The sequence below is a fragment of the Hippoglossus hippoglossus genome, chromosome 3, assembly GCF_009819705.1.
Source record: "Hippoglossus hippoglossus isolate fHipHip1 chromosome 3, fHipHip1.pri, whole genome shotgun sequence".
NCBI lineage: Eukaryota > Metazoa > Chordata > Actinopteri > Pleuronectiformes > Pleuronectidae > Hippoglossus > Hippoglossus hippoglossus.
In genome coordinates, this window is record NC_047153.1 from 18,334,451 (window position 1) to 18,360,085 (window position 25,635).

Below are 25,635 nucleotides of genomic sequence, written 5' to 3' on the forward strand. Positions count from 1 at the left end.
GATCCACACTGAAATTGAATGGGGTCTTTCCTGACCCATACAACATCCTTCCACCAACGTCTGAAGTATTCTGTTCAGTAGTTTTTGCATAATCTTGTTTACAACTAATGACACCAACCAACAAACAAACAGAGAGGGGTGAAAACATAACCTCTGCGACACCCAATCCAGTTAAGTATAAACGTTAATAAAGCAATATTGAGATAACAAGTTTGAATGTTTATTGAGACCTGTGTTGCTCCTGCTCTTCTTGTTGCTCTTGGAGCTCCGTCTGGAGGAGGTGGTGACTGTGCTGTGTTCGCTGAGGGAGTCCTGAGCAGAGGAGGTACTTCCTGTGTTCTCGCTGCTGTCTCTCAGCATGCTCTCGTAGCCACTGCTGCCTCCACTGTGGTAAAACAGGGCCGTCTTCCCCATGGCCGGGGGGAGCTCACCGCTGAGCACACTGCTGTTAGTCAAAAATTAGATCACATTCAGTGGTATGTTCCAAAATAAAATCTATTTTTAGGCGGGACCAGAAGTATTGTTTGAAAAATTAAAGATGTTAAATTCCTCAATCAACTTGAGGTCCTACCTGTTGTCGCTGGCATGGCCGCTGCTGCATCGCTGAGGTTTTCTAGGGGCAGTGATCTTGCTGTAGGGAGAAGGCAGCGTTTGGACCACTGCTGCTTTCTCCTCACCCAGACCACCACCTCCACCACCTCCTGCCCCAGCTCCCCCTCCACTGAGTAAAATAAAAGCAAGTCAGGAATTACTAGAAACTGGATTTAAACACACTGGATTTGTGTCTAAAAGCTAGAAATTGTCACTTGCACATCATATAAATCAATACAATTATTTTACAAGACCTGAAACATAAAGTCAGCCTGACTCACCTTGCTCCTCCAACTCCTCTTTCCTCCCCAGGTTCAGTGCCTCCTCCCTGTGCATGATTCCTGGAACGGGAGCCTGCACTTCCTTGGAGGAGCTCTGAGATACGACCGTTGACGGCCCGCAGTGGGAGCTTGGCTGCCAGGCTTCCCCCTCGACTGCGGCTTAGAGACTGGGTAGACCAGGATCCAGGGGAGGGTCCCTGCTGCTGCAGAGGAGCCTGCACTGAGCTCTGAGGCTGAGGAAACAGGTAAAGGACTCAGTTGGACAGCAGAAGAAACCGTGGTCATGGTGAACTATTGAATTATGCGGAGTGAGTTGTTGATGAATGTGTTCTGTGTTTCTTCCTGTGTCAAATTTCAAGTGCCAACAGAAGAAGGTCCCAGAGTTGGTGCTAAAACTCACAATCACATTGTTCATATAGTTTGGCTAATTACCATAGTCGTGTAGTTTAACAATGTTAAATGGGTAAACGTGTTAATTTACTGTTAAGAAGAATTCTTACTTTTCCAATAGGAGGAAGGCTGGAGCTGCGGCTGGTGGTTTGGCTTAAAGACTTGGTAGAGAAGCTCAGAGTCTTGGTGCTGGAGGCAGACAGACTCCTGGCTTTGGGACTACTGGTCATCAGCAGTTTATTGACAGCTGATAGTTTTGACTGGCCGCTGGTTTTGGCTGGTGACTGTGGAGCGCTGCTTGGACCAGGAATGCCACTGAAACCGGGGTTGGTCGTGTTTGCAGTGGGAGAAGAAACCGATCCAGCCCGGGTGAGACTGCGCCCTGTACGAGGCATGGTGCTGTCCCCCCTAACTCCTCCTCCTCCTCTCAGGCTCTCACCCCTCTCCAGGGAAAAGCAGTCATAATGGTGGGAACCAGTGTGGGAGGTGTGTGCCCGACCCAGTGAGTTGGTTCTGTTCGCAAGCTGTTCCAACTTGGCGCTGAAAAGTCTACTGCTGTCTATGCTGGAGCCTCGTTGTCTGGCGGCAGAAACCCCCACATCATCTACTGAGCTCCCAATCAGCGAGACTCCATGACTGGGTTGGTGGAGAGGGCTGGCCGCCCTGCTGCGCTGGTCAAGGCTGGACTTCCTTATCGGTGGAAGCGGTGGGATCCCACCCTTCCTGTGGGAGAAAAAGCCCTGTTTCCCAGTTGATCCCCGGCGGTCGAGTGTAGAGCGGGGACTACAGGGAGTTGAAGTTGTGACGCCAAGGTTGCGGTACTCGATTCCATTGTCTAAGCCATCGTGTCGGTTAAGACGGTGCCAGCCGCGGGGAAGACTGGAAGTACGGTGGATATCTGGGCTGTACATAGTGAGGCCCTCTCCATGGGCGACAACAGCGACCATCTCACAACCATCCACCACTCTCTTATTAAAGGAATCTGGAGATGACACAACCTCACCACCTGAGCTAGAGCTGCAATGATCCACACCTGGTTATGGAACAAGGAGAAAACATAGATTTAATATCAGAAATTCCCACAAATCTTTTACTTCAAATGCATCACTACTGATTCTCACCATCCTTGCAGAAGCCCTGGTGGTCTCCGGCCCCAGCTCCACCCTGACACTTTACATGATCTGCTTCACTTTTCTGTGGCTTCACTTCACACATAGACTCCCCGGACCTCCCCTCCTCCATGCCGCGCTTCAACCAGGGGTCGTCAAAGCTCATCTCACTGGAAATCGAAGCTAAAAGTGGTGCATTGAATTTGCTTGTATCTTTCATTAAGCCCGTCTTGGTAGGTGAGGAGAGCCGGGTTGGTTCTTGGATCATCATGGGTTTGACAGCCACATATTGGTGAATGCTCATTGTGGTCTTGAAAGGTGAGAGGCTACTGGGTCCTACCAGAATCTGAATGTTAGTTTTAGCCATGGAGGGCGGCAGTTTCCTCAGCCTGTCTTTGGTTCCTTTATCGCTGCCGTTCTCTTGCTGTACCACCTCTCCTTCCAGACTCCCTCTCCTTGGGCTGCCACAGCTTTCATAATCACCGAGCCCCTCGACTCCAGAGCTCTGGCTGGGATCAGAATCGGCTAAGGCCTCCCCTTGCTGGCTCTGAGACTGGCTGAAGCTGTGGAGAGACTGATCGGCATCACTGCCAATGCTCAGATCGCTCACCCAGGAGGACATGGGTGAACCACAGTTAGACATCACTGTGGCTAAGGCTTCACCTTCTATCCGCAACTTGGCCATTGCCACCTGAAATTCAAAAGAAAACAATGAAGGATTTAAGACCCAAACGCCAAATGAGTTACTGTAAATTCAAGTCAAAGTCAGTCACACTTACCTCTGCCATGGCAACAACCCCTGTAACCCCTGAGGTTACTGCCAGACTTGTAGGTAGGGGATATTTCTGCACAGCTCCATTCTCAGCAGCACCACTGATGAGGTTGAAGGGTTGAGAGCCTGAGGTTAGGGCAGTGACAGAGCCACATTCACTGTTGAAGCTGATGATGCTGGTTGGATGACAGGTCAGGCCCCCTGTTTCCACGAGAGCTGCAATGTCAGGGTCCTCCTGCCCTCCAGAAACCACAGTGTACACCAGTTCATCCTCCCCAAGTGAGAGAGGTGCAACTGTTCCCACACATAGAGCTGGCTCTGAGGCTACAGATGGAGGAGAGAGAAAAGAGATTTCTCAATTTCGCAGCTTTTCTTGGTGCTTACATGTGTTGAACGTCTTTTTCATCATAACTTTAAGGGCTTGAATGTGACTCATGATTTACTTATCCTTGTGTTAAAAATAGCTGTTTTACTGCAGCTCACCATCCTTGTGCGTGTCCATGGGTATAGGTGGTACATCATCGTCACAGAGTGTCTCAGCTGAGCCCAGGCTGGCAGACAGAGACGGTGTTGGCTCTCGGACTTGTGGGCTCATGCCCACCGGAGACGTTCTGTACAGAATGGACTCTGTGGAGGAACGGCCACTGTCTGCGGCCAAACTGTCTGCAGAATCACAAACACACATTTGGCATCGTAATCCATTTTCTTTTCCAAGTGAAGAATATGTGCACCTGCTGGTGCACTGGTAAATTTAGGAAATTACCAAATTGGCATCAGATAATGATACCAGGTTCAACCCCCCCCCCCCCCTCGTTATTATGGAGTTAAACTATGTAATATGCCATAGACTCTGCCATCATTGTTAAGATGTTAATATGAAACAACAATAAAATAATAATGTATATGATAAGTTACTTTTGTATTCAGTTTACAGTAACTTATCATTTCCAGTATAGACTGGACTAATGACTGAAATGATCTGGTACTTAGAGCACTATTTCAACCCTTGAAGCTAATTTTCAAAGGAGAGTATACAGTTTTAAATTTTAAGTGGGGGAAACGTAACTTAAACTTAAATGAAACAAAATTAGTTCACAAAAAGGAAAGACACCTGAAAATTGACAAATAGAAGTAAATAAAATAAAATGAAGATACATACTGTCGGACATCAGAGCCTCTGTGGCCTGGCCATCTTGAGCCAGAGTGTACGAGGACAGGGGGGGCGTTGCCGGCAACACGCCCTTCTGAGTGTACACTTTGCACCGCTGTGATGGAGAGGACGGAGGCCTGAGGGAAGAAAATAGAATCAAACAACATGGAGCCAGTCTTTGTTTAATAGTCTACACGCAACTCTGCTTATGGTTTGATTAAGCTATAAAAGAAATATCAGGAAGAATTCTTGTGTTATTATTTCAAGGTTTTCCAAATGCGTCGGCCACCTATAGTCTGAGGTTTTGGTCAGGCTGGCGATGCCGAGGCGTGGTGATCCTAGAGCACGTGCCTTTCCCTCCGCGTTACCACCCACATTCAGAATCTCATGGCTGTAAAAGAGACAGACACCAAGGAAGACATCATGTCAGCTGAGATCAAATACATTCCAAACAGCAACAGCTAGAAAAAGTCTAAATTAACACTCTTGAGGCTCCACAGCACTGGGTCTATCCTCACCTCTCATGAAGTTGGGAGCCCTTGACCCTGTGCAGGGGGTTGGAGGTGATGCAGCTGCTTCCAGTGACACTCCTGGTACTAGTGACTATGGAGGAACCAGAAGTCTGAGCAAGGCTGTGGATCATTGTCTGGGCCAGTTCTGCCTCCTCCACCACCTCCTTGATCTCCTGCAGCTGCTGGTCATTGGTTCTCCTCCTGCAGACCGGTGCTGCTGAGGTGAAGGAGAACTGCACGGCATCTTCTACGGCACATGCAGAGCCTGGAGATGATGAACATTAACAGTGGTTAGATGTTGAATAACAAATACACATTTGGAAGCCTTCATAGACAGTTTTTGGTCCAGGTTATTAGAGTTTATAAGTACATGACACAGGGATACAATATTGATATACAGCATATGTATGAAATAAAAAGTGTTTACCTGTTGTGTCCTCTGTATCCAACACGGCAGCAGAGCCAGGAGCAGCAGGAGCTGTGGCTGGAACAGATGAAGATACACATGGCTCTTGTTTGGCACCTTGTTTGTTTGCTGGAACCTCTTCAAAGGGGAACTTTGCCACCTGAACGAAGGGTTAGAGTGATGGATGAAAAACAGCCAAACCTTGTTGTTCACATGACATTTACCACTGTTTGATTTGTACGGTGAGTATTTGCAGCGTGTTTTATATATTCGCTGCACTTGTGTTGTCAAACTGATGAAACATGTTTTCTCCATTTACATGTGTTGTGCAAAGAAGAAAATATTTTCCACGTATGTCACTTTAACTTCAAAATAAAAGCACACGGTTATCCAAGAGAACGTCACTGGTGATAGATAAATCATCATAAGTCATTAACAATATGTGACATGTACAAAGTTAGAAATAGGGTTTTTTAAAATGCATTATTTGTAGACAAATGAAATATGCTTCTTTGAATTGAAAGAAAATTCCCACAGTGAACACAAGCTGTAAACAGCAATCATTTGTCCATTTGAATAAGGTCCTTTTTCTTTAACAATGTGTCAAACCTTCAATATACAATGTTATTGTTGTTATTACTGTGATTTCTCTGATTTGCATCCCAGTCTATGTTGTCATCTCTGTATATAGCTGTGGTTTTTCCTTGAATAATAGGACAGAAAATTACCTCCTCGCTCCCATCAATGCACTCCAGTCGCTCCTGCAGCTCGGCAAAGGTGTTGCACTTCAGGCACTCCGCTCCTTCTTCTGGGACGGGGGCCAACGGCTGCCCAAGCAGTGACTGAGAGGCCTGAGAGGGGCCACTGGGCTGCTCCTCCTGCTGACACTGCACCTGTCGGAGCAGAAATCACTCAGAGGTAAGTCTAATCTTTCTTCAGAACAAACTTCTGAATCGTCTGAACTGTAGTTGGTGCTGTAATTTACCTTGTTCTGGACTCCAGCTGTCTGACTTTGACTTTGTGTTTGAAGCTGCTCTGACGCTTTTCCTCGTAGCAGAGCGGGAATAATTGGGACAAACTCTGGCGGTCCCTCGTTGTCCGTCAGCTCTCTGTCCGACACCGCCGCTCCATTTGGGCCCACATAGATGACTGTGTCACAGGACTGTTCGCTGCTCGAATACTCATCAGGATCGCTGGATAGTCGCAGCAGTGGAAGGTCAGAGTCGGTGTCTCCACGGTGATGGAAAGGACGCAGATGGGTGGGACGCCGCATGCGGCCCTCTTCGCAGGAGCTCTCTCCTCCAGAGGAGCTGGAGGTGTACTGCTGCGGAGAGAGTGAAGACAGGGGAAGTGAGAGATAGAATATTCTCTATTTTTTTGATTTGCAGAGCCTTTAATTGACAGTTCACTCTGGAGAGAGATGGAAAAGACAGAGAAGAGAGAAAACAGGATGACGTCCAACATGCAACATACCACAGTGACCCACCAGATTTAAGACCTTTAATTTAATGAAAATCTGTTAAATTTAATGTAATTATTCCTATTTCTGTCACATACTGGCACATTAAGATTCCTCATGTCTTAAGGTTTCTCTGGCTGGAGCTTTATTCCCACTCGACCCCTTTTACGCCTGCTGAACAGTTTTGAAATAAGTGAGTATGCACACTCTGGGCACATGTGGTTTTGATGGAAAAGGGAGAGGAGGTGACAAAATGTGTGGTGTCGAAATAAATTCAGCACAAACAAAGTATTTTTAACTTGTTGTTGGTCACGTTAAAACAAGATTTTCACATGAACCTCAGACATAATAGATTATGCAATGTAACGATAAGATTATGTGCAGGATGTGCATGTTTCATTATAAGCATGACATGGACACTGATTAAAAGGCAGTCAAGTGTCCATTTGTCAAAGTTATGTTACCTGTGACTGTCTCATGCATTTAATGTACTGAAGGTTTTAGTTTTAACAATTAAAATGAATGATCTCCCAATTTTAACGAAGCATCAAGGTTCGATCAAAACTCACCACGGTGACTTTAGTTTTCTTCTTTTTCATGCGGAGGACACGGGAAGCAATCTGAATGGTGGAGAGGGTTTCTGAGAAATCTCTGGGTGAGGCAGAGATGTGAGCAATCATGGTGGTCCGGCAGTTCATGTTGCCTAGCGACTCTCTTAGCAACATGGTCAGCTTGCTGTCCCTGGAAACGCACATACATTGAGACATGAGCACTGAAGATAGGTTGGAAAATGCACACAGTTTTTAGGACATGTGACAAAACCAATTGTTTTTCCGACACCCACAGTTGAGAGAGGATTATTAAAAGCTTGTTTACTGTGGTTGGAGTCTATGTCACAAGCTGACATATTTATATAAGGGAAGCTAAAAGATCCAAAAGGCAAAGTTGATGTTAACTATTGATTTTTTATTGATTAAAGCTGCGAGACGATATGAAAGGATGCTATTTCAGTCTAAAGCTCAAGAAGTCTTAGAAGAGGCACTCTGAATATTACAGTCTAATATTGGGAGATGATCTATCTCCCAAAGAGATTTTACGGCAGAAAAACTAGGCTGTGTGTTTAAGAAAAGACTTTCCTGGGTGGGCTACTGCAATCATTCATAACCTTGTGTGTTTGTGTGTGTGTGTGCGCATGCCTGAGGCCTTCAGGCTGACAGTGAGTACAGCTCCTCTGTGGCTCAATACCTCATGCTGCTGTCCCCCTTTTTCAAGAAACACAGCCTGCAGGCATGTCTCCTCACACGTATACATACATTCACAGACACACACACACACACACACACACAAACATACTCCTTTCTTGACCTCCTCTTTCTCATCGATGCTCCCCTCCTCTCTTCCCTCGTCGCCTTTTCTCAGTTTGCCGCCTCAGGCTTCAACAAACTCTCTCTCTCTCTCTCTCTCTCTCTCTCTCTCTCTCTCTCTCTCTCTCTCTCTCTCTCTCGATCCATCTCTATCTCTCTGTATTTCCCCCTGAGATTAATGTAGGTAAATTCATGACTCATGCAGGAGTCATTTGCATGTTAATTCAAGTGCTGATACCCTGCTGTTGGATTAGATCTCACACTTCTGCCTGTGGTAGAGTTATTACTAGAGTTCTATCAGGGAGGACTGCTGAATGTAACAAGATGCTCTCTTTTCAAACTAGGCTTGTACTATTGATGGCTGAACAAATAAACTACGACAATCTAGACATTTCTCTGACTGTGATTTTGGAGGATAGAAACTTTGAATGTGTCCTTGAGGAGACGTCGATCAAAAACTGTATGGAGCTTAATGACTGAAGGGAGAAAGAGAGAAATGGTCTGATTTTGGAAAAGGAGCATAGTGAGTCCCTGATGAGAAAGGTTGAATGTGTGAAGAGCCTTTAGTGTCGCTGAAACATGGGTCTTGCAAGATTGTGGGTAGTTTGGGATCACACTGAGATACTTGGATTCTTGCAGGAGCCATAATGTTGAGTTTGTGGTGACAGACAACTGTCGGCCTCTGCGGCAATGTACAAACACAAGACGTGTCCAAACTTTTAGGGATCAGCTGGCATAAAGTCACCCGTTACCCAGCAACAGTCAGGCTAGGATTATGAGAACAGGATGAGACCCTAATCCCAAAGTACTGAAGCGCTGGAAGACAAGCTCAGCATGTAACTGTGATGAAATGAATGGAGAAGAGTTCTTGGAAGACATTTTTAGTTTTGTCATTGCTCCCAATGATGTTAGGTCACTGAAATATCTATAATGTTGCTTTGCTTTCTAGGGATGACAAAGTCTCTCCACTGAAATATCTTAAATCTACTAACTGGATCACCATAGAAATCTGTGCTAATAGACAGAGAACCAATTCTAATGATTTTGGTTGACGTAGTTGGTTTTCGGGAAATTTCTCAACAACTATGGGATGGATTACAATTAAATTGAGCAAAAATATCCATCATACCTCAGGGATGAATCCTTCTGACTAAATTTGTGCATTTATTTCAGTACATCTACAAGATAGAAAAGCACCAATTTTTGTATAATGGTTTTCATATATCATTATGTCTGTTGGTGGACAGAATGAATTATAAAGTTGGGTGTGGTGCGACCCATGAGTACTGAATGTAATAATAACATATTCTTCATGGGGGTGGCTTGAGCCAATCCCAGCTGACATTAGTTCAGACACACAGAGAGACCCCAGGCACTAGGATTCAGACTGGGAGCCTTTCTGCTGTGAGGCGACAGTGCGAACCACCATATTCTTGTATCTACTGAATCATCCAATATATGACATCCGTTTATAAAACATGTCCATATCCCCTCACACTCTGACACCAGTCTTGAATGCCAAAGCAGACTCAGCATAGCTTTGCCCACAGCTTCAGTGTTGGTTGCAGCTTGTTTTGCAATGTAAATGCAAAAGCTGGTGATTAAATTAACCCAGCAAGGAGCAGAGCTCTACACAGCCTTAAGGAGAGAGGCAGAGCAAGGAGGAAGGAGGAAAGAAAAGAGGGATTAAATGAGGAGAAAGGAGAATGGGGACACACTGCTTGAGCATAATAAATGTTACCACATCAATTATGGTATCTTTCTACTGCGTATATTTTAATTTTCTACCCGCTTTACTGTTTACTTTGTCTCTGACTCTGTCTGTATATCTACATCTCTCCCCTCTTTTCTCTCCTTTGCTCTCGTTGCCAGTCACTTAACCAGCAAAATGAATGTGATGAATATGGAACAGCAGCTGTTGTTGTTTATAACATTAAGTCCCCAAAACCTGAAGCAGCTTATCTGTCATCCCTTTTCCTTTCCTCTTCTCCTGCTTTCCTCCTCTCCTCTCCTCTCCTCTCACATGCACACCTGCACACACCAGCTTACTTGTATGGGATGTGTTTGCTGCCGTTGACCAGGGCCAGGATGACATTGCCGAGGGCGGATAAAGAAAGGCACAGTGGGGCTGAGCTGGGTGAGGAGTTCTCCCTGCTCTTCCCACCTCCCGCTCCTCCAAGTACTTTGACGTCACAGCTGCCAAGGTCCAGCAGGTGGAGGCGACTGCGACCTCCGGACACTGGCAAAGTTAAAAAACAAGGGGCGTAGGAGAATAGATAAGGAAAGATAGAGGACAACAAGTCAAGCAAACATTCAAAATAAGACACATGTTCATATGATCTTTGTATTGATAACTGCAAGTTTAATTTACTGTAAAAATCCAGTTTAACTTTTAAAAGGTGTTCAGAGATCGGCTGACTCTTGATGCAACCTTTAGTCTGAATGATCAAATTAAACTGACAACACAGCTGCAGCAGCAGATGTAAACATTTCCTCGCAATAGTTATTTCATAATAGTTCACAATAGTTGTTTTATAAACCAGTAGGGAACTTAGAGAGTGGGTACCTCCACCGAAGCACAACAGTCACCATATGAAACCACATTTAAATTCACTGGATCCAGATAAAAAATTTGATCTGCACCAAATTGCTCGTAAATATCAGTGTCTAACACATACCTAACTTGTTTCATCAAGACCCATTCATTATTCTCTAAGAAACCAACAAACATGTTCCAAAACGCTCATTTCAGAAAGTGCAAAATAATTCCTCCATTCGCCCTCTGATCTGGATGCGCTCCAAAATTGTATGGGTTCTTTGCTGACCTATACCACATCCTTCCACCAAGTTTTGTGGTAATCCGTCCAGTAGATTTTGCCTAATTCTGGCTAAATAACTCACAAAACAAAAAAGAAAAAGAAAAACATAATCTCCTTGGCAATAACCAAGTAATCATTAACGTTACAGTATACTGTATATAAAATACTTTTACAAGTCAACAATCTGCCATCAATAAACAGTAAATAAGTTCATCATTCTTACATTGTTCTTTTGAACACAGCCCCCTCAATATAGTCATTTGTATAATGTGCTGAATTAATCCGAAATACGTGTGACAACATTGACTAAGGTTACAGCTGGAGTTGTGTCAGTAGCTTAATCAGTAAAGATTAAGACAAACTGTAATTACAGGTGTCAGCGACCATAGCTGCAGACATATTGTAAAAGCAGTGTCTGTTCCCACATTGGTTTGTTTATGTCTTTTATATACATCCACACTGCCTGTATGTGATATCCCTGCCTCTCTTTCTCCCATACTTACTCTACTCTCTCTCACAGTCACACAAACACACACACACGCACACACACACACACTGTATGCACTAACAATAATTATTATCAATGATATTTTCATCAGACATCTGTCACAGCCTGTCTTTGTCAAACACACAAAGAAACCCACACCACTCCTACATTATCACTTGGTTATTTGTACAGACATGAGTGAATGTGTGATGTGACTGTGAATTAATCCAAACACAGAATCTCTATAAGGATCATACAGTGTGTGATGGATATGTCTACAACTCTGTCATGAATTCTGATGCTTATGTTCCTTGTTTATCCATATTGACTACAGGTGAATGGATTGATCTGTCACTCATTATTGTTTACATCCACTCTTTGCTGCTTTGAGGCAATGTATTAATAGCAGCAGCATGTTAGTGATTATTACAGCAGCTAAAGTGTGATATGATAACAACAGTGTTAAGTGTTGTATCTGCAGCAGTAGAACTGCAGTAGCCCGGACAGTTAATTGTTGTTGTTATCAGTAATAACAGTAATGAGGGTAATGACAGTGTTTAAACAAACAGTACTTACTCCCTCCTTTTCCTGTCTTTTCCATACGATACTGGTATATGTGTAATGTAAACAGCATGTGTGAGTTCCTGTGCTCTTCCTCCGTGGTGTTGGGGTGTTGCCTGCTGTGACGAGCTGCTATGGCGGCGTCCAGAAACCAGGCTGCCTTCTCTGGGGTCGGAGCACGCAGTTCGGACTGGTTCTGGAGCTGGGAAGAAAAAGAAAGACATCTTAACTCAAGGGTCTCAAGATATGTCCAGCGATGATAATATTGTATTATTTGTGTATAGGTATATAGCGATGGAGGGAGAAAGAGAGAGAGAGAGAGAGAGAGAGAGAGAGAGAGAGAGAGAGAGAGAGAGAGAGAGGGAGAGAGGGAGAGAGAAGATGAGACGATGTGTGTGTGTGTGTGTGTGTGTGTGTGTGTGTGTGTGTGTGTGTGTGTGTGTGCGCTTGTACAGCTATCTTTGTGAGGACCAGTTTGAGCCTACACTCAACGGACTAAGGAAGTTTTGGGAAAGTGAGGACCCTTTAATGGACTGGGTTAAGACTTGGTTTTAGGGTTAGGGTTAGAATAGGTTCAGGTTAGGTTAAGGGTTAGGGTTAGGGTTAGGCATTTAGTTTGGATGGTTAGGTTTAGGGTAAGGGGCTAGGGAATGCATTATGCCAATGAGTGTCCTCACTAAGACAGCTGTACAAACGTGTGTGTGTGTGTGTGTGTGTGTGTGGTACTGCAGGCTATCATTACTGATGAGATTATGTCAGATTAGTTAAGGATTACACAGATGTGCTTGTATCAAACCCTGTAATCCTATAAGCATATACAATAGCCCCCCCCCACACACACACACACACACACACACACACACATACACACACATTATGATGATGATAGTGATTAGAAGGTCGTGTAAGGAGCCTTTTGTTGTCTAAAAAAATGCTCATACATGTGGATCATTAAGCCATCAGTAAATTCCAAATGAAATATGCTGATACTATTTGGAAGAGTTCAGGTTACTCGTCCTTTTATTTTGCACTTGAAACTGTTTTTTCTTTGATCCTGACTCAGCAAGTCAGACTGAATAAGCTTTAGTTTTTCGACCTGGTATTTTAATAAATTCTTCATGCAGTTTTGGATAAGACAACCCTAATAACACATGAATCTCTTAAACTTAATCTGCTGCTCCAGTGTGTGTGTGTGTGTGTGTGTGTGTGTGTGTGTGTGTGTGTGTGTGTGTGCGTGCGTGCGTGCGTGCGTGCGTGCGTGCGTGCCTGTATAGTAGCTAAGACAACAGAGAACTGCCTGAAGCTAAAAAAGACAAAGGTAAAGTATAACAATACAAAGCCTGAGGCTGTTCATATAAACACTCAGAATTGAATTTGTTTCAGCCACATTACATAAACGAAGGTAACCGTCAGCTGCAATATATTTAAGTGTGTGTGTGTGTGTGTGTGTGTGTGTGTGTGTGTGTGTGTGTGTGTGTGTGTGTGTGTGTGTGTGTGTGTTTGTGTGTGTACGTACCTGCATGCCACATATGGGGTCCTCACACAGGTACACTCCAGGTGACTGTCCATCCTGTAAACTGCCTGTGGCCACTTCAGACAGCAAGTCCTTGAGGTTCTCCTCTTTTCCCCAAACCTACACACACATGGACACAAAATGTACAAAGTCTCCTAAATTGATTTATGTTTAAATGTGCTTAGACCAGTCATACAGGCAATGCTTATTAAAGAGCAATGATTACATGTGATGGCAACAGTTAAAATTCTACACTTATAGAAATTAATCTCATGATGACACTACTCTGTTAGCGCTATAGTCTTCAAAAGGAGACAGGCAGTATTCTCCTCTCTTCATTGTCTGTATCATTAATAGCACCAGTTCAACTCTGCCAGGAACGTTTCAAATCAAAGTCTCATTGGAGGCACTGACCTCGACTGCAGAGACACGAACAGAGAAGCGTGCTCCTGTCTTCTCCTTTCTCTCATTGATGAGTTTAAAGAGCCAGGAGATGGCACAGGGGATTATACCCAGAGTCTGAAGAGAGTCGTCGCGACCAATCATTGTGTAGGATTTACCTGGAAGAGACCAAACAAAGTTCATCAGAAAAGAGCATATAAAAAAAAAAAGACTTGCAGGAAGTCAAAGCACTTTGTATGACTAGGTCAGTGTGTGATGTGTTTGAACATGTATATGCACATGGAGCATCCAGATATGTCCCTGTGAGTCCCAAGATGATGATCTACACACACACACGCACGCGCACACGCACGTGCACGCACGCGCACACACACACACACACACACACACACACACACACACACATACACCTGCTCTGATTGCCAGCAGTTGGAGATCAAACACACATCGACACAAAGCCATATGTCACACGTAACAATCACAACCGACTCAAACACTTATGCAGAAATAGAGGACATCAAAAGCCAGACTGCTGTGATGCAGGCTGGAGAAATGTGCGTGATTTGTTCTGAGATGGGGACGGAGGGAAGGTTGTCAGCTGCACTATAATTCTACATTGTTCTCCCTCAGTGTTCCCTGGAGCGCCGAGACGTACTGTGAGAACAGAGGTACATTTCATGATTTGCCGCAAAAAACATTCTACAAACAGGATGTGAATTATTAAACACAATCAAGCAAGAGGGCTGTGTTTAGACAGAACAGGTTTATACCATTATAGTAGTGTTTATATTATGTTGAAACATCCTCTAAAGCATGAGGTCCACATTGTTCTACACAGAGACATAAAATGTTGTAAAAATGCTTAATGTGGCGAATGGTGATATTAAAAGAACTTGTTTAAAGCAACACTGGGTCATTTACTTTGATTTAACTGTTTTCAAGTGGGTTTCTTTGTGTTTTACAAGTCAGATGGACTCACCCAGTTCTAATGGCTCGATGAAGTATCACTACCACAACTGCAGAGCATTTTAACAACCCTCCTCCCTCTGTTTTTTTCTCCCTCTTGGGCTCATCTCTATGTGAGAAGGTCTTAAATTACACGTCTCTGGGAGTATATGTCGAGTTCTGCAGTGTTTCCTTCTCTTCTGGCTACCACGGGCTGTCAAGACACCACTGACTAACACCACATTGCAACACAGTGTCCGCATCAGGCAATAAAGCTGTGTGTGTGTGTCCGTGTCTCTGTGGTTGATGTATATTCCCAGTAATTGGTCTCATCAAACAGAACTGCCGATACTGTCAGAGAGAAAGTGACCGGAGTGAGAATGTGAGCAGCATTGTATCATGAGTTCAAAGACATGAGCTCACACGAGGCTACACGCACACAAACACACACACACAGGACACTCATCATTCCTAAAAGATGATCCGTTCAAGGCCTGTAATTCAATAATAGATATAAAAAACCGTCAGACACGATTTAAAGCCAGAGGATTCAATTACGTCCCTCAAGTTCATCCATTTATTTCAGGATCATTTGGGCTTTTATTAAATTTTCCCACTCAATGAAAAACTTGTTACTCTTTGTGAATGAGTGCATGTGTGTGTGTCTGAGTGTGTGTGTGTGTGTGTGTGTGTGTGTGTGTGTGAGTACTGTCTCGTCCCACATTTGTGTCTACAGCCAAGGGCCACAGAACCAAAGATAATTGCTTATGTGTTACTCTCCCAATTTTAATTAGAAAAAAAGTTAATGCTGTAATAATGCAGCCTTATTAAGACCCATGGCTCAAGGTGCAGCTATATCACACAGAATGATCTCAGCCATTAAACTGAAACCAGGAAGGTCAGGACCACTACACAGCATTAATATGACAGTAAAATTGATTGAAACAGCAAATTGTCTATGATGGATTTCTCCATTATGTAAAAGCTTTAGCACCACTAAGACTCAACTGTATCATCCGACACAATTGGACTCGGTCTGTTTGGGGGGGCGTGTGAGGCATGATGTTTCCAGTCATATTATACAGTATGAATCATTTTCAAAGTGTCAATATTTGACAGCTCAGTGAAAACACATGGACATGGTGATATGAACATATTTACTATTAATGTTTGCATATGTATCAGAGAGAGGGGAAACAAATCTACATTTATTAGAATTTGTGGGAGGGGGAGTGAATAGTTTTCGTCTCTGTATGTTGTTCCTGCATTATACTGGTGACCTCCAGGGTGCACAAAACCTCTCACCCAATGTCAGCTGGGATTGGCTTCAGCTCCCCCTCGACCCTCGAAGGATAAGCGGTATAGCTAATGGATGGGTATTTATGTCTTCTTCTGCCTATTGTGTCTGTTGTAGTTTGGTGCACTCAGGGTGTTCCTGTACAATGATTAAGATTATTACCGACATTATGGACGTGCTTACTTTTATAGCTTTTTGAATGTCTTCTTTTTTCAGGTAGTACCGAGCATGGAGTGTACAGCAGAGAGAGGATAGAAAACAAGGAGAAAGACGGGTGGAGAATGAAAGTAAAGGTCCCCAGCCAGGCATTGCAGTTCATGAGGGCAAATTGAAATTATGATCTATACTTTAATGTGTGTTTCTGAAATGCTACCTGTCTAAAATCTGACTGATCACAAATTAGGGGTGCTTGTGGCTCAGGAAGTGGGGTGGGTCGTCCACTAACCTGAAGGTCAGTGGTTCGATCCCCAGCTCCTCTATTCTGAATGCAAAAATGTCCTTGGGCAAGACACTGAACTAAGCAGCTGCAGTGTGTGAGTAATGTGTGATAGAGAAGGTGCAGTGTATAGAGGTGCTGTATGAATGTGTGTGTGAATGGATGAATGTGGCTTGAAAAGTGCGGTGCAAAGTCACCAAAAATGACCCCCTAAAAATACAATTATCAGCTCTAACTGAGTACAGCCTCATGAGATTGACCAAAACTATTACACATTTATAATTTGATTACTTTCCAGATTTGGCCAAGGACCATCTCCCTGAAGTACAGTGGTTTGCATGTTGGTTTACACATAAACCGTCATGACTGTTTGATCCAGTAGAAACAGAGCTCCCTGTTGAACTGCAGCATTTTAAATCTCTGCCAGCAGTTCAAGGGGACTTGGAAACTCCAACTGGATATATGGAGATCACACGCTGAGTAGGATAATGCTGTTTGAATGTACAGGGATGAACACAACAGGGGTTGAAGAACATGTTGGTGTCAATGTGTGTGTGTGGTGGGTCTTTGTGTCACTGCATGTGTATGGGTTCAGACGTGTTGCAGTGAGCAGCGAGAGGTCCTGACCCTTTTTAAGACAGCTTCTCTAAAAACCCAGCTTCAGAGGGATTAGTGAGAGAGCAAGAAGAAGACAGAAACACAGACAGAGCGGAGTGAGAATGCTTTCAGCTTCAGCAGACACTAATCCTCCTCTTTCTCTCTCTGATAGATGAGGGCCAGCGGAGAGACAGCCAAGTGAAAGACTGACAACACTGGCGGTCAGACAGACACGCTGAAGATGATTCACAAGCTGCACGCGCTCTGATGTTCCCAGCCCGTGTGCATGTGTGTGTGCGAGCGTTACCCAGCTTGGAGTGTCCAAAGCAGAAGACACAGCCATCTGCTCCATTCACCACCGACTGAATCACCTCGGCAACCGTTCCCGCACACACCTCCGCCTAGCAACAGGCAGATAGAGAGAAAGAGAGAGAAGTGAAGAGATATGTAGGAAGAGGGTAAATAAAACATCTATGATCCATTCGAGAACTGGTGCAGTGGTTTTGCCTCAATCATTTAAAAATCTTACGGCAGCAGTGAGATACTGATTGTTAAGTTCAACTTGACTCTATTCTAAGGTCTTTACATTTGACTCACGCAGGGTTTAGGCAGGCATCAATTTAAGACTTTTTAAGACCATAATGAATAAAACTTAAGACCTATGTAAAGTGCAACAGATAGGAACGTATATAAAGTCCCAGAATTACACATTTGCTCTTATTTGAAGATACAGTGAAGTAGCGAAGTAGAGAATATATCTCTCGAAACGCCAGGTTATCTCTCAAACTACAGGCAGAGACAGTAAGTATCCATCGTCTTTCCTACAGCCAAACTGAGTGTCCTAAAATAAATTACGATCAGCATATTTGTAGACAAACCTTGTGGTCACATCAGATACTTGATAATTATTATCTATTTTTGTTGACTTTCTACTAGGTGCAGTCTTTTCATATTTAGCATGCAGACATAAGCATGGTATCAGTCTTCTCACCTAACTGTCTGCAAGAAATTGCATATTCCCCAAAATGTTAAACTATTCATTTCAATACTGGTTTCATTTAGATATAAGTGCCAACAACGGACAGTTTGTTGATGCTTTTTTAGCCAAATGAGAAATATTGAAGCTGGCAGAAACAGGGATGTAATTTAAGCCTGTAACTTTCTTTATATACATTGCTGTTGTTTATATAATGTCATGAAATCTTCCTATCAAAATCACATCCAATGTCTTCTTTTAGATCGTATCTCTTACCTGTGATGCATCAGGAGGGAACGCAGCATCAAACGTGAACATCTTTGGCGGGACCTGATTGGCTGCTGCTTTCTTCTGGGAAGCGGCGCTTGGCGTCTGATTGGCTGCCGGGTCCATTATGGCGATTTGTTTCTTCCTGGGATCCACTTTGAGGAAAGAGCTGGACTCGGCTGCATCCAACTGAGACACTGGGCACACCCGCACCATCACTTTCACCTGAAGGTAAGAAAAGACAAACTACTTTAGAAATCAGTGGCATAAGACTGTAGTCAACCGGCACAGGACACACGTACATTCACAAATGCAAACAGCTCTTCGGCTAAAAGTTTTAGCCAAGCTGGGCAAGACTGACTTTTTTACGATGACTTGTCCATCAAACAATATGCAGTATTTCTCATTAGTTATCTAAGACTGTGGCTTTTACACTTCTCATAACACAGGAGATCTATAACTTTAAGTTTTGCTCCATTGCTGCAAATATCGCTGTGTGCAGCGATATTTGCAGCACTAATAGCCGCATGCTTGCTTGAGCTGTTGCGTGCAATGTCCCTAAAGTTGTTACCGTCCATGCAGACAGTCAGACCTCATATTTTCAACTGCAGTTGTGCACATATCCGGACATACGTGTCATGCAATGCAGTCCTCTCTCTCACATGAGAACTTGTTTTTGACTCTTGAGTTTGTGTAGACGTCGGCCAGAATCTGTTGTGTGTGAGAGCGACCTTTGTGCGTGTGCACCCAGCTTTCGCCATAGCTTGAATTATGTCTGTGGGAAACGCTCTTCATCAAGTTTATGGCTGTGGTCATGCTGGTAACCTATTTCTTCCTCACTTTGGGATGAAATTTGTTTTTTGTGAGGGAACAGTCCCATCTTCAAACTTGATATTTCTACAGGATTGTTGCTTGAAGGCATTTGAACTGCACATTACCTGTGACAAGACTCCCAAAGATCCCCAACATTCAGCTTTATACATCTTACACAAGTACATACACACTCTTTCTCTCTCATCACCTTATTCACCCAAAGTGCTTCTCCCTCCCTCCTCCCATCTACTAACACCCGTCACTCTTTCGTTATCTCTCTCTGCCTCTATCCTAAATCCCTTCTTCTCCCTCTCCTCACCCACCCTCTCTCTCTACCTTCAGCTCTCTGCCACACATCAAAAGCCTGAAGTGCAGGAATCCTGTTTTAGCCCTTTCTCCTCCACTTCCTTTCCTCCCACTCCTGTCACAAAGTGTTAGCAGCCACAATTTACCGCTTGACAGCTGCTGTTGTTTTCTTTGATATCGGAGGAAGCAAAACGCTGCGTCATCACATCTGAGTGCGCTACAGAACATTTTAACACATAAACAACTCTTTTTCCTGTCAGTTAAAGATGTGTTAAAGTTTGAAGTATTTGCCAGCAGTTATTATCTCTCTCTCTCTTACTCTGCTGCATTAGCTTATCTTCCAAACTCTCGCCCATTTGATCTCTCACTGCCCGTATCCCTGATTCAGTCCATCTGTCAGGTGCCTCAGCATTATCCAGAAGATTTACACCAGGTTTTACCCTCTGACAATTCAGAGAATAGCTTAGGTGAAGTAAATGATTGGCACAGAGTGTCCGGTACTGTGAGTGATTTATGATTCAGTCTTTACTGCAACTGTCTCGGGGAGCGATCTGAGCCGCCCTGATCATCAAACATATTTGATAGTTACACTGGGACACTGGGTGGATTCTAAAGTGTATGGGGATAGTAATAAAATATCTGAGTCTATTTACTTTTAAGAGTTATGCTCTATTTTGAAGACTTGCACTCTGTCAGCCTTAACGTCCTTTTACACTTTTGCACATCTCCCCTCTAACTTCAATGCCACAGTTGCCATGTGATGTTCCTGTGTTGTTATCTTGAAATATGTACGAATTACTGCCTGTCTCATATTATTTATTCCAGTATTGATCCAATTCTTCAGATGCAGTAAAATGCAAAAAGTGAAACAAAGAATTTTAGGTATTTGATACCTAAAATATTTGATAGTGAAGCTGTTACATTTTGGAAAATCATTGTTAGCTATGTGGAATGTACTTATTGCATATTGTTGTAGCTAGCCAAACAAGCATATTTCATTATTGCATCTTCTTTTGAATAATTCCACAAATCTCTGTCTGTCTATATGTGGCTTACATATCTTAAGAACAGTTTATCTTATCTTCTTCACACTTGGCATGTGTATTGTCGTGGACCCAAGGAAGTGTAGTGTCAAATTTGGTGCAATTTGGACACGTGGTACATTCAATATCAATAAACATTGTACAAAAAGGTGACTAGCAGCGTAGTCTGGGACAGCGTGTTCATGACAATGGACATGTTCGCGACAACGACAACCTTCCTCCAGTGTGGTGGTTGAGTTAAGCTTCACTGAACTTTGAATAAACAGGTGAACAGCTCTTTGTGTCTGAGTCCAGCAGCCGGTCTTTACTTGCTTGAGCTCAATAACGTCAGGTCACTTTTACAGTTTCAGAAACACAGCTGTAACCAGCATCACCCCAGGCCAAACTATAAGTGGTAATCTAACACTGTGATCAGGTAAATGTAAATCAAAAAACAAGCAGGATCAAAGCCATGAAATCATATTTAGTTATGTAAAATGTAAAGACAAGAATGCAACCAGCTCAGCTTCTATAGTTGCCTCTCTACCATGAATGATGGCCATAGTGTGAAATCTGTTTCAGTGGAAGTTCATGGTAAATTAGGTCCAGCTTTGAAAACTGACAGCACAAAATGTACAGACGTTTTTTGGATAGAGAGCTTAAGGCACGACTTAAGTGAAGGGCTGAATGTCTCACAAACAGCAAAGCAGCTGACAGTATAGAACGTACAGACTGACAGGCAGAAGATTTGCAGTTTCTCATCCTTACATTCTTATGACTTCACAGAAATTCCACTAACGCATCATTAGTTTTGGCCCTGGTGAGACTTTGGGTCTCATTTGGAGAGAAGTTGTGGTCCTCAGTCCTCAAAATGACACACTATGGACCACATGCCCAACTTTAAATGAGGGTATCTGTATGTACCCTGCATTTCCCATTGTATACTGGGATAGATAAAGGATAAGTGTGGTATAGAGGGTAAAAAAGATGGAGGGATACATAGATGGAGGGATGGATGTGAACGACTAAAAGTCACATCTATTAAGAGATTAGGACCCAGCAGGAAAATCTCAGTTACTCTACATGAAATTACTAATTGTGTGTTAATTCGACCGCAGTGGGCATTCAGGGTCATACTAAAAAGTCTGTGAAATCTATTTTTATGAGTTTCCAACCATGTGCTACCTTAACAAAAGATTTATTTCACGAGGGCACAGAGGAGCAGGTTAGATGAAAAGACTGTGTTTATGTGGCTCCTAAGAGAGGAGGAGAGAGAGGAGGAGAGATCTTTTTTTCTTTTTGTGCTTGTTAGCACAGATGAATCATCGTCTGAAGTGTGATTCCACACATGCGCCTCCAGTTAAACACCACCATGGGATTACGAATCGTACAGTAATCCCAAAACACTCCAAACCCCACTGCGCTCCGAGGATTCGCAGGATGAAAAAGGACTGTGAGTATATGTTTATTTACATACAGATCCATTAGCTGCCAACAAGGATGTGATCAGAAATAAAAATGTGTGAAAGGAAGAAAGATGATAAAAAATAAAAGTCTTTGGTTTATGTAATGTCTGTCAAATGCTGCAAATACACTGCAAACTTTGAGTCACAGTTTATTTCTACAGTATAAAGGATTCTTTTTTATCGTCCACTACTTAACTGTGCTTCTAGATAACATAAACAACATAATTGCAAATGTAAAACAAGAAACCAAATTATCTGTCCTTTTTGGTACAAAACAATTGCTACTAATTATTTTATTTCCATTTTACAACCAGAACAAGGTCATGTCATCCTGAATGAACTCACCTAAAATGATAAGTGAAAAAAGCGTAAAAGCCTACTGGTAATATACTGACAAGTAATGAGCACAAAGACAAATATCATACTAATAGCTCTTATTGTGTTGCTGTTTATATTCATATTTCTCTCTCTTTCTCTCTCACAGAACACATTAACAGTCTTTCCTTTGGTTGCATCATCCAATGGCTATGGGCCATTTAGGAGAGTTGATTCAATAAATTGTATGAGTGGGTGAGTGTGCATGAGAGTGTTTGTGTTGAAGCCTTTGTCAGATGGAGATAATTACACGTGTGTAAATATAAAAGTGGGTCTATCGACGTGAGGACGTGAGATAAACTGAGATGCCCCTGGAATACAATAAACCTGTGACCTCTGTGACCCAGGAAATCTAAGACACTAAGCTTCACTGGCAGGTCAAGAGTTTGTGTTGAAAACAATCCCATACCTCCACACACACACACACACACACACACACACACACACACACACACACACACACACACACACACACACACACACACACCATTCTGTGCTACGCCCTCTCCTGACCCCAATAAAAGAGCCCATCACATCAGTAAGAGCCTGCAGGGAAGGATTTCACCACTGCACGCTTTACAAGGCATAACTCATAAAGTCTTCCCCCCTGAGAGCTAATTTCTTTGTTTTGTCAGGTAAGAGGGTTACTGGTGATTGTGTATGTGTGTGATGAGAAATAACGCTACAATGCCGTTCCTTGTCCAGCCTCCTAAATATTGAAGGCGCATGTGAAAAGGCAAGACTTGACCTCCATTAGCCTTTTATCTTCAAACTGTCAAAGCATTGTGGTGATGATCACCAAACAATATCAGGGAAACTGATATGTCAGCATAATCAGAGCCACTGTGTGTCGTGTCATTGTTCTGAACGAGGGAGTTTCAACGTAAGCAGCAGAATCTACATTGCTGAACTGCATTTAAACAAACCATTGCAGTGTCTGTTCTAAATCTGCCTGTTTGCTTTACTCTGTGATTTCCCACAGTCCATTTCTATCTACATCCCTTCATCCCTCTCTTCTCTTCTTTTACCTTCTCTAATTGTTCCCTCCACCCTCCTCTTTCACAACACATACTGTATAGACCTCTCCCTTCTTCTGTCTCGTTCTGTTTGACAGAAATTGCTCGACATCACTGTCTGCTCCATTCTCTCCCTTCTCTTTTTTGTCCCATCTCCATCCCGTCATCCAAACTTCTCTCCTCTTCCTACTATTTCCATTCTTTTCTCTTCTCTTTTTTCTCACACTTTATGCTGCAGTGAATACTGATGCAAGGTGGAGAGATGTTAAGAAGAAAAATAATGGCGTGAGGGCGTGAGATGCTAATAGGCGAGAAAGTTTGTTTGAATTTGCCTGTGTGAAAACCTCTGCTTGCTTTGGAGAACAACTGATATCCATGTTCTGAGTCTGTTTATGATTCCTTGTTTTAACATAGAAAATCACATGCTGTGTTTGACCTCTAGGTCTGCTGATCACACCTGGAACAGCTTGGAGGTTCATTACCGTGCTCAAGGGTACATGCTATGACAGATGTTGAGGTAAGGAGTTGCTTTTTTTTTCTTCTTCCCCTGACCCTCAGCAGACCCTCACGCACCACTCAGGCACTATGAAGTGTTTGAGCCAATTTCAGTAAAGGAATTCACCTAACCAGCAGCAAGCAACCCCTGAGCTGAGCTGAGATTGTTCGATTGCCCCTCACAGCAGTGCTTCATTGCTATTGGCTGGAAAATCAATGAGATGGAGACTGAGGTCTAATTGGTTCCCAAACACTGCAGAAACATACATCTGGGAAAACATATACACAGCGATAGATAAAAATACCATACGGGAAAAGCAAGATCAGGCTCCAGTCAATCAATTCTAATTTTAACTAATTTATTCATTCCCGCTCAGTTGTCAGTATCAGAAGATCCATGGTGGCTGTTCTCTGATAGACGCACTGCAGGGTTTTACAATGGTGGTGTATGAATTTGGGTGTAATCCAACAGGGATGAGCTACTATTTTACCTAATAGATGCCTCATTTAAAAGAGATGGTGAAATAACTGAATATTGTAATTTTGGGTAACATTTTGTCAAATTAAATTGAATCTTCAACTAAATACATTTGCATATTGTTCACAAGTGACTAACAATATCAAAGCCTAACAAGTCCCATTCATCCACTCACACACACACACAATCATACAGCACTTCTTTATGCAACTCTTCCTCTATCACACACCGCCGGCAAAACCATCAGAGGCAATTTGGGGTTCAGTATCTTGCCCACGGACACTCGCGGACAATGCAAACAAGAAGAGCTGGGTGATCAAACCACCAACCTTCTGGTTAGTGTGTTTACCCACTAATCCTCCTGAGCCACAGCCAACTAAGTATGTATGTTAAAGTATAAGACTGCTGATATTCTTATATTAAGGTCAGTTCAGTAGGAATGAATGGACGTGGGCACAGACACTGATGAAAATCAAGTCCTGAGAGACAGACCAACAGGTTGGTTTTGGTCTTTTTATTGTATTTGCTGAGAATAAGTAAATACCAAAGCCAGATCAAACCCAGACCTGCCACTGATGTCCATCGCACTGTGAGCAATAACTGAAAGGTATGTACACAGTGTTAGTAGCACAGTATATAGTCACCTAATAGGAAGCTGAGTTTCAGTATTTGATGATGCACTCTCTCTGAACCTCTCGCTCATATTATTCAGCTGCATAGTGCAGAGGAGAGAGAATGAATAGAAATGTTGATATACTCGTCTGAGAGCAGCAGTGAATTCTTAGTGCAAGATCCAAATACAACATAATACAATAATACATCAGGTGTCTGCAGTACAGGAAACAAAAAAAATTATTTAGGATAAGTGCGTAAAAATACAGAGGTTTATGTAGCATTTTCCTGTCATACTACCATTACATTACACTACCAAATCCCATGCTCAGGCATTGCCAACACTAACAGCATTAATATTTCAGCCACGATTCCCACAACAGACTCATTCACTTGTTTGGATACAAGACACACAGTTACACACAGACTGGCATGAAAACACACAAATGTCCGTGGAAAATGCATGTGCTCATTCATGACACAGACGCACACAGCTTGTGGCCTGAGAGGGATCGTAGCTGCTATTAAAAATTGATTAGCTGTCATGGTATCACTTTCCCCCAAGGTCAAGTCGCAATATGTGCGTGTGTGTGTGTGTTAGTTTGTGTGCATAATGCTGTCTGCAGATGATGAAAGAGGTGGGGGAAAAGCTACCACAGTCTTTCACTGGCATTCAGACATGGAGAGGAGCAGACAGGGTAGTGATGAAGCGATGGAA

The 25,635-nt window shown here is 43.1% G+C and overlaps 1 protein-coding gene across 1 annotated transcript in view; it reads right to left on the reverse strand.

Annotated features, from left to right (window-relative positions):
* kif26ba (kinesin family member 26Ba) overlaps positions 1-25,635 on the reverse strand; it is a 77,636-nt gene that overhangs the window by 7,162 nt on the left and 44,839 nt on the right. The window contains exons 6-25 of the mRNA XM_034577121.1: positions 18,344-18,559; positions 17,399-17,492; positions 13,829-13,974; positions 13,418-13,534; positions 11,917-12,103; positions 10,084-10,273; positions 7,240-7,411; positions 6,197-6,535; positions 5,940-6,104; positions 5,233-5,371; positions 4,812-5,070; positions 4,583-4,684; positions 4,303-4,430; positions 3,627-3,806; positions 3,151-3,467; positions 2,384-3,062; positions 1,373-2,295; positions 873-1,105; positions 572-721; positions 231-445 (exon numbers count right to left, since the gene is read on the reverse strand). Coding sequence (XP_034433012.1) covers positions 231-445; positions 572-721; positions 873-1,105; positions 1,373-2,295; positions 2,384-3,062; positions 3,151-3,467; positions 3,627-3,806; positions 4,303-4,430; positions 4,583-4,684; positions 4,812-5,070; positions 5,233-5,371; positions 5,940-6,104; positions 6,197-6,535; positions 7,240-7,411; positions 10,084-10,273; positions 11,917-12,103; positions 13,418-13,534; positions 13,829-13,974; positions 17,399-17,492; positions 18,344-18,559 — 4,951 coding nt within the window. The remainder of the gene's footprint in view (positions 1-230; positions 446-571; positions 722-872; positions 1,106-1,372; positions 2,296-2,383; positions 3,063-3,150; positions 3,468-3,626; positions 3,807-4,302; positions 4,431-4,582; positions 4,685-4,811; positions 5,071-5,232; positions 5,372-5,939; positions 6,105-6,196; positions 6,536-7,239; positions 7,412-10,083; positions 10,274-11,916; positions 12,104-13,417; positions 13,535-13,828; positions 13,975-17,398; positions 17,493-18,343; positions 18,560-25,635) is intronic.